This window comes from Amphiprion ocellaris, chromosome 14 (genome assembly GCF_022539595.1).
Source record: "Amphiprion ocellaris isolate individual 3 ecotype Okinawa chromosome 14, ASM2253959v1, whole genome shotgun sequence".
Classification (NCBI taxonomy): Eukaryota; Metazoa; Chordata; class Actinopteri; family Pomacentridae; genus Amphiprion; species Amphiprion ocellaris.
The window spans coordinates 14,877,617-14,889,947 of NC_072779.1; the positions used below are offsets into that span (position 1 = coordinate 14,877,617).

Consider the following 12,331-nt stretch of genomic DNA (forward strand, 5'->3'; position numbering starts at 1 on the left):
AGCACAGGACAGGAGGTGGGAGTCGGCCAGTATCAGCCCATGATCTCATGAGAAAGGAAGTGATGATCTGCTTTGTTCCCAACATCAAGTTGATGAAATCCTCCATCTGCCTATCAAGTGGAAACAAAGGAAACAGATTTACAGCCAGACATCTGACATGATGGGTATACGTGAACTTGTGTGTCAGGAAAACAACAAGGACAGTTTGTTGTTTGGTTTTTCTGTTACTGTGCCCACATCATGTACACCTTTTACACACAGTTTATTACGGGACTCCTGCTCCGAATAGTACACAGATTGAATTTTATTGTATGATTTGAGTATTTTTGCCACAAAGCACTTACTAGTTGAATCCTGCTGCCTAAACACAACTGGAAAAACAATAAACTGTCAGAAACATTAAAAAAGAGAAAATAAACTGTTGTGCTTTGAACTGGTTTTAATTATTTCAGTTCTTTGTGAGCCTCTTTGTATTAAAGGCACTTACTGATATTGGTGGGAGCATCGGTTGTCTGGTTGCCTGGAATATTTCTTTTTAGGTGAATCACATATACCTCATCTGTAAAGAGAAGTTTTTGCCTGCAGCTGTGCATGCAACAAAGAAAAGGTTACAATTCCTCAAAAAGTTAACTTCTACTTAAATCTCCAATGCACAGAGAAGTCAGAACAGAGGGGAAATTGGCACATTTTAGTCTCATTAAAATTCAGTCTTATTTCGGTCCAATTAAAGGTTTAATATCAGTTTTGGGGAATGCCTCGCTCCATGTCTCCAGGGTTGAATCCTCTGGTCAGTAAAACAGGACATCTATGCATCAAACAGGGCAAAGGAGCAAGAAAGTGGTCTTCCTGAGTGTAACTTGGTTAAGCTTCATTTCTACTTGCCTCTGATAATGTCAAACCTACTTGTGGTACATTGTTTAACAGCTATTGCTTTAAAATGAACAATATGTTTTACAAGGAGTAAAGAGTTGCTGTACTAATCACATCTATAAGTTGATCAAATTTGAACTGCATTCTTGTAAAAACATTCAACTCACAAGTGTCGCAAGAAAAGAACAGATGCTTCATATTTAATGGGACATTTTTCACTTGAAATGGAGTCAAGCTGACAAGAAAATGTTGGTGATTTGGCTCCTTGTTTTTCTTAACACAACACCTATGTCAAATTAAAAAGAAACATTTTGACTGTGGTTTCATAAGTCATACAGTAAATTGTTATTCATAGTCAAAGATCAAAGATACAATGATCGTTTTTCAGAATGTTGTCAGGATCAAAAGCTCATGGGAAAACTATAGCACACTGTCTGGATGTACTTTTATGAACAAAATATCTGTCTGGAGTGCACGTGTCAAATGTTAAACTCTTTTCACACACATAGTGCTCTTAATATTAAGGTCTAAATAATTTAGTGGTTTAAAGACCCCACAAAGCTCAAACAGATGGCTGGGTGAAAGCAATCCCAGATTTTTAAGATCAAACATGAAGCATCAGTGCTTTGGGAGCAGCAATACGGATGGTTGCATTCAGTTTCCTACGTTAGTCATCATCAGTGAGAGTGTCTGTGCAGCTGCTTATGAAAACTGCACCAAATGGAAAATATTCATAATTTGATGGGTGCAAAGGAGTAAATGCAGATAAAACACATCCACTAACACAGTAACATGACAGTGAGGGAGGAGACAAATACAAAATCTTAAAATCTGTGTACAAAGCTGGAAGAAAGGGGAATTCCCACACAACGCTCATAGACTAAAGGCATTTATTGCTTCAGTAAATCAGTCTTTGAATCAGTCCACCAGTCTTATGCTCAGCCCTGACTTTCATCTGAGCTCTCTGTGAAACTGACAAACTAAAATATAAGAAAGCTGATTTCACTAACGGATGTCACAGCTATCAGCTGAAGGCACTAATTGCACTGAGAAGCGTAAACTTCCATCATCGGATTACAGGGAATAAAGGACAGAAACAAAAGTTAATTTACAATCCAGGATATATTTTAAAGCCCTTGTATCAAATCTATTCAATGCATCAGGTGATGATTTAAAAATACATTTGTTAAAAATTTAATATTTCATATGGAACATATAAACTGTCAGGTGTCGGTCTCTATGGAAACCATGTGTGCACCAAACCTGAGTGAATGAATAAATGTATTCAGAAAAACAGTGAACAAGCACAAGTTACAGAGAACATGGCTGTTTGGCTGTAGCTAAAAAAGACTCATTTATTAATGTAATTGTACATAGTCTGCATTATGGGTCATAACAGTTGCCAATACTTGGCTGATACTTCTGTTAGTTGGACATTGTCTGGCTGATGCTGACACCATAGTTGTTTCCTTCTGATACACACACATTTCTCACATTTCCCATTTCTTTGTGCTACAGTTGGTCACAAAGAAGGGAAGCTTATTGTAAATGCATGAAGCTAAGAGAAGACCTTTTTCCTGCTGACCAAAAGTAATGACTGCCACTATTTTGTGCCGTTATCCTGTAAACTCCAGCTCACACATACAGTATACTGCACATCCATCTGTAAGTATATTATGTGTAGATCACATGTGAGGACTGTCCCTCTCTGTGTCTTTAGCCAAACTCTGCAGGAGAGATTTCTGGAAGGCCTCATCACACGACTCAGGGATCAGAAACTCCAGCAGCAGGTCACAGATGCAGTAGAGCAGATGTCTGCAGATCATCACAAACAGGGTTAAAACATCAAGAGACTGACATTAACTTTAACGCGGCTGCTTATATGGATGATATGCAGCAAACACAGTGTTTAGATCAATCTAAAACACCAACCTGGTATAGTTAAACTGTTTAGTGAGACGACTACTGCTAGTTTCTGAGCTCAGACAGATTTACTCAGCAGCTTGGTTGCTGACTCACTTGTTTATCTGATGGTCCTGTAAAGACTCCAGCATGGTCTCTAAGCTCAGTCTGTACTTCTCACTGCCCAGCATGTCAGTGATGAGTTCTGTTCAGGCACAAGAAACACCTTCAGAATCCGAGCAAATCAGAACAGTGCTTGACAGCTTTAATCTGAATGTAGCAGCTGCTGCACACCTGGTAACAGCTGCATTAGACAGTCCAGACATTGCTCCTTCGTTTCCTCTCTTTCTGCGACACTTCGCTCTGGTCGTGGCTGAGTAGGCAGCGTGCCACCTGGCCATACAGCCTCCTGCAGCACTTGGAGGTAAATCACCCAGCAGGGGGCACTGGTAAGATGGGCAACCCCAACATCCAACCATCTGAGACACAAATCTGTAGTTTAGTGCAACAGTGTTCATCTGTGCTTCCTTTATCTACACTATATATTTATCTGCAAGTTATCAGCCAGTGAAGATAACAAACAAGTGAGAAAAGGCACATACACATGCAAACATGCTTCATTTGACTAAGAGGGAAGAAAAACATTCACCCAAGTGAAAGCCAAGTAAGTATTCTGTAAGCCAGAGCAATGATTGAACATCATTTACTGGCATTCTAAGTAAACCTTAAACCCTAAATGAAGTCTCACAGGAAAACGTGAAGCTGAAAACTGAAGGCCAGTGTAATCAGCTAATGAAAGCAGGACTGCAGAGACTAGAAAAGCCCAGTTCTCACAGACAACATGGTAAAGGGAGTCCAGCGTTAATTTTTTAAAAAAAAGCTATTGTTTAAATCTGTGTACCCAGTCAGGAATAAGCATTGTATTTCAAGACAGAAATGCAACATTCACATGCAACCAACCACTTAATACCTTATAAAACTGTCCTTCATACTAGAGAAGGCTCTGGTGTCTGGATGTCCAGCTGAATGAAGGACAAATAATGCATGCAACAATGTTATATATTAGCAAAATAGATCTGTAATTGTAGATGTAACAACACTAGTAAAGAAATACATTTACTCATGTACTGTACTTCAGTACAGTTTTCAGGTACTTGTACTTCACTTGAACATTTGCAATCAATGCAAATGTTTACGTCCAAATCACTATATCTTTGTGACAAATATGACACATTGGAAAAGATTAAACTACTAATTTCCAATCTCCTGGTGTTTTCCAAAAAGCAGTGTGTCGTCTGAGTCACATTTCAGAAGTCTGTGATTGTTAAAAGCTCCACCTAATAGTGATATTTTCCCCTGTGGATAAGAATTTAGTTTTTTTCTATTTTCTCTCCTATTTTTCATTATGAGCCCTCAGATTAATCTGTTTTCTCTGCATATAAAACAGTTTAAAGTGGTTCAAAGCAGCTCAAACTGCAGCAGCTACAACAGTAACATGCTGCTGACACACTGATGCTCCACTATTAAAAATCTAATCATGTCATATGAAAGATTATATCATTTCAGAGGGACAAAACCAGCACTTTTATATTATTACTTTAACTAAATTTTGCAGTTGCTATTCATGCATTCTTCCTTAATTCAGATTGTTCATGCAGATTTTTTACTTGTAATGGAGCATCTTTGTGTATGATCTGAATACATCTTCCACCACTGAGCAGTACACTTAACTGTTGTGGCACTACTTTGTCTTTGCCTTTGTCTTCATAACCTATAAATCCCAGGTATTTGAAATAAATAGATATCCAAGAATAAAAAGCCTTAACAGTCACAATCATAAATTGAGGATTATATTTAATCTTAAAAAAGAATCACCAACTCCTGACAGCATACATGCTACTCACAAGGTGTTTCAGTAACTGATTCCTTGATAGCATACTGTACATACCGTATCAAAATAGTTGAGAAAGTAACAGAGGGTGCAGAACTCTTTACCTTTCAATGAAAGTGCCAAAAAGCAGTCTGATGGTTTTCTGTATGTTCTCAGTGCACAGCCAACTCCACTGGTCCTTCATCAGCAGACACAAGATGTTCAAAGCAACATCTGCCACAGCTGTGTCTGAATTACACACATAAATAAACCACACAAATGAACACTTATTTCCAAGACAACAATTTTCAGAGAAAGCACTGAAACACATTTGACTAGATGTTAGAAATGCATCATTAGTAGGAGAGGTGTACTGGCACTACTCTGCTGGGGCTCAGATAAACAGTGGAGTTTTGCTGTACCCAAGTGGCGATGATGTGTCACTGCATGCTGCTTCTCTAGCGTTACAAGGTATAAACGTGTTTACAATAGACTGTATGTAAAAGATGGACCTCCAATTCTGAAAAGTGAAGTCAAGGCCTTCAACCTGCATTCTTTCTAACAGCCAGCAGGGGGCGACTCCTCTGGCTACAAAATGAATTCCAATTGTAGAGAAGTTTCTGAGTGAATGAACCTAATTCTCAATACAGTTGGTACCTCAGTAAACTATGTCCTAATGAGTTTAGGGTCTCAATGACTATTTTGGAAATGTTTTTGAATACAATATGTTGTTCATTTAGTAAATTATGGTACCATTTAATAATAATAATAATAATGGATTAGATTTATATAGCGCTTTTCAAGGCACTCAAAGCGCTTCACAATGAATCCATTATTCATTCACTCACATATTCTCACTCGGTGGTGGTAAACTACATTTATAGTCACAGCTGCCCTGGGGCAGACTGACGGAAGCGTGGCTGCCAATCCGGGCCTACGGCCCCTCCGACCACCACCAACATTCACAGGCATTCATACTCCAGTGTGAGTAGCAGCACTGGAGGCAAGGTGGGTAAAGTGTCTTGCCCAAGGACACAACAGCACATGACTAGGACAGAGCAGGAATCGAACCGCCGACCCTTCGATCATTGGACGACCCGCTCTACTACCTGAGCCACAGCCGCCCCATTTAAAGGGAAATAGGCAATAAAATAGTGTTACCATGCTCAGTGTACTTAAAATTCTCAGTCAGATCCACCCCTGACTAGTCACACTAGCAAGACAGGAATGAATCTGTTCCAAACTTTAAAATGGTAGTACACAAACAAATGGGTGATGTCATGGTCAATACATCTATCGTTTATATACAGTCTATATTCTGTACTGCTGTTGTGCATATACAATACAACACAAGTAAGATAGTCTGAACCTGTTCCGTGATTTTTCCCTGAATTCTTCTTGTCTTTGCCTTGCTGCTCACAGCTCTGCTTGACTGCCTCTTTCCCATTCAGCTCACATAAAAGTCTTTATCGCTCTCCGACAAAGCTCTCCAGGCCGGATAGTGACATGCCATTGAGGACCTAAACAGTCATAATGAGCAAATTATTTGTTCAAGAAAATGTCAACTCTGTGTCATGACTGCTTCAAACACACATTTGTCAAGATGGTGAATGCAGTTTGGTAACTTACCGGGCTGCCTTCACTGAAGCAGTATCCCACTTTAGGATGTAGGTCAGGTATATTGAGAGATGGGGAAACTTTGCTGCCGAACATAAGCCTCCTAAAGCATGAAACACAAAATCATCCATTAGTCAAAAAAACAAAACACCCATAATTTCATAAAAGCACCTCAGCCATCTGCATTTAAAATCTGATTTAATTTTGTCAAAGTTTCGTCTAAGCTTCAATAATTTCGTCTTCTCTGAGATGCTTTCAAATGACCCACTTTAAAAGAAGTGGAAAATTACTCTTTGGATGAATGGCTCATACCTAAAAGACAAACTGTGATAAGAGATGTTAAGTGGAAGTTTCTGAGAACCACAGCACTGAACTGATAGAGCTCTCACCTGTACTTTCTTTCCATCGTCCTTCCATCAGCATCTCCTTCGATGTCCTCTGTGGGACTGAGGGTCTCAGGATGAGGGAAGGCTGTCTTCAAGGTGTCTAAAGCATTTTCCATCATCTTTAATGACAACCAAGATTAGGAAAATGTCATTAAACTTCCCTTGTAGCACAAGCACCATCACATCCTTGGACATTAACTCACATCTCAAGTTGTTTCCTACAAGAAACTTTCTGTGCACAAAATGTCTCATTACACACTCAGAATTGAGGCACAAACATAGCTCCGTATCAAGGTATCTGCTTACCACTGACGCTGAGAGATCTCATAAAAACTATGTCTATTACAAACTATTACTATCACACTGCACAGTCCTCACAAGATCTCTAAAATGTAGATTCATTCTCACCTTATCAATTCTTGACTTGACAAAAGGCTTCCTTCCAAAATATGTGCAAGCATCTGAGTTAAGAGCTAGAAACTCTTGCATGTCTTCACTGTTGGCTGTCTCAGGAATGCTGCCTAATTGCTAGAAAAAGAAAACAATCTCACTGCATGACCACCGAAATTTTTGCATTGTGAAGGCTGAAGTTATACATACTTTAAGGAAGGCATCCAGTTGGGTTTTACGTGCCTCAACTTTCTCACCATCTGGACTGCCGAACGGGAGGTCGGGGAACATTTTCTTCGGGCCCTTCACATCTGAAAGGCATAACATTGACAGACGATGACATATCTGGTTTAGCACATTGAGACTTTATGATCTGTTCAAACATCGTAAGAATCCTTTCTCACTTTTGATGAATTTCTTCACTTCAGGCTTCTCCTCTAAACGTGTCTGCAAGTTGAGGAACTCGCTGTATCTGCGACTGACGGTGTGACTGGCTGCAGGTTGTAGAGTGTCGGCATTATCAGGGTCAGCCAGTGTCTCAAACTGTAAAACAGAAAGAGGCGAGAAATGTATGATTATCACTATTCAAGTAACAGTCACATGAGAATGAAATCAGGAGGTGGAGGTGGTGGTGCTACCTTTACAGTGTAGAGAGTATATGGATGTGTGCCACCGTTTCGCTGCTCCTTCACACTGACAGTTCCAGAAACTTGCACGTTCTGGATGACCACAGGTGAAGCTGGGTTGTTGGGGGCATCAAAGCTGTAGGGGGATATACAGAGCCTTCTTGGAGGACAAGTTGGAGATCTCTCCTGGGCGATGCCTGCTGGCCACTGGGAGTCATCAGGCACCACTACCTTTGGCCCAAGATTTCTCAGAGGACCGAAGCAGCCAAAGTCTTCGTCGTCCTTTAAGGTGAGGACGTTGCAGAAGTTGGTTGGAGGACCACAGTCACAAAAGCCTCCCGTCAGGTCGTCTTCTGAGTCTGATGGAATCAGCGAGTCTGATGAAATTATTTTGGTCTGTGATGAGTAGCGGCCAGATGTGAGAGAACAGCAGTTCACTTTGTACGGTTTGAGCAAACCTGCATGGCATCTTTGCACTTTCCCGGCAGATGTCAGGCTAACCATGCTGCTCTGTGAGGAGTTTGCTGGACTCTGCAGATCATCAGAATAAGAGGAGCTTTTGCAGGTGAGGCCAGTTTGATCAGAAGAAGACAGTGACTTGCAGGTGGTCCAGGACTCCTGCTGGATCTGACATTTGTATAGTGCTTCTGCTGGGAGGTCATCTATGCCGATCTCCTGTGGTTCTCTGGACCTGGTGAATATGTCTACGATGGTCTGGTTGAGCCAGTCAGGATCAGAAACTCTGCTTATTAGTGGCAGCAGCACATTGCAGGTGATGAGCTCTGTTACCATGTAGCCTCCGGTCTTGGTTTCCATCTGAGGGTACGGAACCAGGACATGTAATACAAGGTTAACTAGAGCTCTGGAGTAGCTGAGCTCAGTGGTTGTGCTGCTCACAGCTGGATGAGGAGCGTCTACTTCACTGTAGAGCTGCCAGAGGCTAAAGCTCTCCTTCTGTGTCGACTGTATCTGTCTCACTGTCATGTAGCTCTGCAGGTGACAGCCGTACAGCTCCAGCAGCCGTTGAACCAACGCTTTTCTGTCCACATGCCGTGCACGCTCTTTCAGCTCCATCACTGACTCCAGCATTGTTTTACGCACAGCACGTTCAAACTCTCCCTCCACCTCTGGCAGCAGAGTGCGATACCACGAGGACACAAAGTCACGCACAGCTTTGTGGACGGCGCTGTGGATCTCATGGTTCAACCTCCACTCATGCTCAGGCGAAGGCAGAGGGGGGTTAACTGTGCCAAGAGGCAAAAAATGTTCCAAGTGGAGAAGGCTGTTGGCATCCAGTACAGCCCGGGAACCAAGCCAACCTCCAAGAACCACCAGGAGGCTGGTGAAGACGCAGAGGAGCCAAACGTTCACCAGGAGATGGAAGAGGATGAGCCACGCCAGCAGAGCCCCGAGCCCCAACAGTCTGCGCTGCCCAAGAAACTCTGATAACGTCCAGTGATTAGAGGTCTTAGTGGAAGGCATTATGGTCAGCTGGTCAAATATGTCCTGTGGGAAAAAATGCATATGTTGTAAGAAGCAAAAAAACAATAATGTGATGCTTTGAGTCATTTTCTTTAATTTTTGCAATGTAAAACAACAAAAACAAGCAAGCAACACAGTGCTGATGTCAGTCACTGGTTACTTATACAAAATCTTATCAACAACTAAATTATGATGTAATATTAGAAATCAATTGATCCCTGGAAGTGAACTTATGAGCTGTCCAGCAGAAAAACACTGTAAAGCAATTACATGAAGGGAAAGTGATGAACAAGTATTTACGACAATTTATTATCTCATATTTATTTTATTTCAAAATTTTGATCATACAAGAAGTTATCCTGTTTTGCCTTGGGTTTAAAAAAATCTATTCATTAAATATTGTCTCACAAATATATATATTTTTTACAATATTTTCTATCTTGCTTTTGGTACATATCTATGTTGCTGGCTGTCATGCAATATGTGCAGCGCTCTAAAACATTGTGCATAAAAAAACTTTGATTTCTTTATTAATAATTTATTTAAGTAGTGCATCAGTAATTATGATCCAATAACATACATTGTTTTGAAACGTGCCATTCTGTCTGATGAGTGCTTCTACTGGTACTTTAAATATATTTTGACTAATCCTGTAATTTTACTTGAGTAAAACATAAAATTTGCATTTCTACCAAGTCATAATTTAAATAGAGGAATTTTACTTCTAACAAAGTTTTCTTACACTGGGATATTTATGTATTTACGTAAGTAATGATTTAAATGCATTAAATGTACTAGCACTAGAGTATTTCTAGACTGTAATATTACTACTTTACTTTAGTAATAATTTAAAAGCATGGATTTGACTTGTAACAGAGTATTTCTACACTGTGGTCCCAGGTCTGAGTACTTCTTCTCACTGTACTGATAGTGAATATTGCCACATGAGAGATCTAATGTCATCAGTAATGGCATTAGAGGACTTGTTGCCATGGCTACCTGTCCTTCTAACTGTTGCATTGAACCTGCTGTTTGTTGTTGTTTTTATCTTTAAAGAGAAATGTGCCTTGAACACTTTCTAACAAAGCAGCCCGGCAGCAGCTGAGGTCACTGAGGAGGCTAATGTACACCAAGCACACACAGCTAGCCTCTAATCTACTATGAAACTGCTATTATTATCAAGGAACAAGAGAGCTAGTAGACAGTAAAATCAACAGTACCTGGAATGTTATAGGAGCCTCATAGCACGAATACAAGCCGTGTAGAGCGTCCTCCTCCTCCTCCTCTGGGACACACTTTAATCCTCCAACAAAGATTATCTGGCACGGACCATATGGACAACTAACTGTTAGGTGTCCACTTGACCTGCCAGCACACAGAGACAGACACAGCAGTCCATTACATACAGAAACATGCTGAAAAATACACATTTTAATTGACAAGTCAAAGAATAAATTGTCTATAGCACATACACTACTGTTCAAAAGTTTGGGGTCACTTAGAAATGTCCTGATTTTTGAAAGAAAAACATTTTTTTTCAATGAAGATAACATTAAATTACTCACAAATACAATCTAGACATTGTTAGTGTGGTAAATGACTATTCTAGCTGGAAACAGCTGATTTTTAATGGAATATCTACGTAGAGGTACAGAGGAACATTTCCAGCAACCATCACTCCTGTGTTCTAATGCTACATTGTGTTAGCTAATGGTGTTGAAAGGCTAATTGATGATTAGAAAACCCTTGTGTAATTATGTCAACACATGAATAAAAGTGTGAGTTTTCATGGAAAACATGAAACTGCCTGGGTGACACCAAACATTTGACCAATGGTGTATACATAGATTTAGGTTGGTCATTCATCAGAATATGAAGTTCATTACATAAGTTTGTTTTGACCTTTAGATTTAATTCTAGTTTTTCCTCAGTATTTCAGCTATTAATGATTATTATCAGTGTCCCTCTGAGGCGGAATGGTTTCAGGAGTGACATTGATCTGGGATTGTCTCCTTTTGCTGCAGTGGAGGGATGTGTCCATTAAGGTCGATTCATTTGTCTGTCAGCAAAACTACGCCCAAAAAAATATGCAGCTGAACTTTGCCAGACTTGGTATAAAGATAGAGCATAGAGCACAGTAAATTTTGGTGCAGATCTGGATTACTTTCTTTAAAATGGCAAATCAGTGCATTGATCTTGGCATGGGCTCTCTGAGAACACTGCTAAGTAGGAACTAGCAACCACCTGTTATCACCAGGGCAACCACTAAGAACACCTTAGCAACCACCTAGCAGCAGCACAACAACTAGGAACATTAGAAACAACACCGACAGACACCCTGTAACCTAGAAACACCTTGTCAACCACCACATACATCCTAGCTACCAGTCAGTTCACTAGCAACCCCAAGCTTCAGCCTTTAGACTCCAGCAGCCTTCATGAAGGCCTACACCTCAACAATCACACTGAAATACACTAGCAACTACCTGTTCAAGTAACATTTGGTAGCCACCTATAAAATCCCATCAGAAATGTAGTAGCATCCAAATAGAAAAACGATAGCAACCATCTAAACCCCTCTAGTAACCAATAATACACTGTGTGCTCCCTGCCAACCAACTAGGTCACCATAGTAACAACTTAGAAACAAAGGCAGCCAACAATATACTACAACATACTTTATACCCTGAAACACTTTAACAACCAACTTCACCTTAGCAAACGCGACATCTTGCACACCTTAGTATCAGTTTAATAAATTTGAGGACATTCCCTCGAGGCATTTTGAGATCATGAGTTGAATTATGGGGGAAAAAGTGTTTGTGAAGACCCAGTGAATCTGACCTTTGACCTTTTGGATATGAAAAAGTCATCACTTTGTTATTTTATTCCATTAGACATTTGTGTGTAATTTAGTCACAGTTAGTGTATGATGTCCTAGTGACCTTGCTACCCCAAAGTTTGTTTTGTCAGGTCACAGTGACTTTCAGTCTTTGATTAGCAGATCAGTTCATCCTTGAGTCCAAGTAAACATCTGTGCCAAATCAGAAGAAATTCCTTCAGGGTGAGACAACATATTGCTCCTGTCCACAGCTGTAACAGATATGGACGTGTAGTCACAGTACATTGCAGCTTCAATATATTCAAACATATATGTTTTACAGTGAAATTATCATAGTATAACTGAC

The 12,331-nt window shown here is 40.2% G+C and overlaps 1 protein-coding gene across 1 annotated transcript; it reads right to left on the reverse strand.

Annotated features, from left to right (window-relative positions):
* Positions 1 to 1,054: 1,054 nt before the first annotated feature.
* Positions 1,055 to 10,474, reverse strand: snx19a (sorting nexin 19a). The gene is given in 12 exon segments (XM_035952798.2): positions 1,055 to 2,685; positions 2,890 to 2,977; positions 3,067 to 3,251; positions 4,768 to 4,891; positions 6,012 to 6,162; positions 6,272 to 6,362; positions 6,649 to 6,764; positions 7,054 to 7,173; positions 7,246 to 7,346; positions 7,440 to 7,578; positions 7,674 to 9,167; positions 10,364 to 10,474. Coding segments are annotated over 11 exon segments (2,715 nt in total). The 5' UTR covers positions 9,144 to 9,167; positions 10,364 to 10,474; the 3' UTR covers positions 1,055 to 2,555.
* Between the last annotated feature and the right edge of the window lie 1,857 nt (positions 10,475 to 12,331).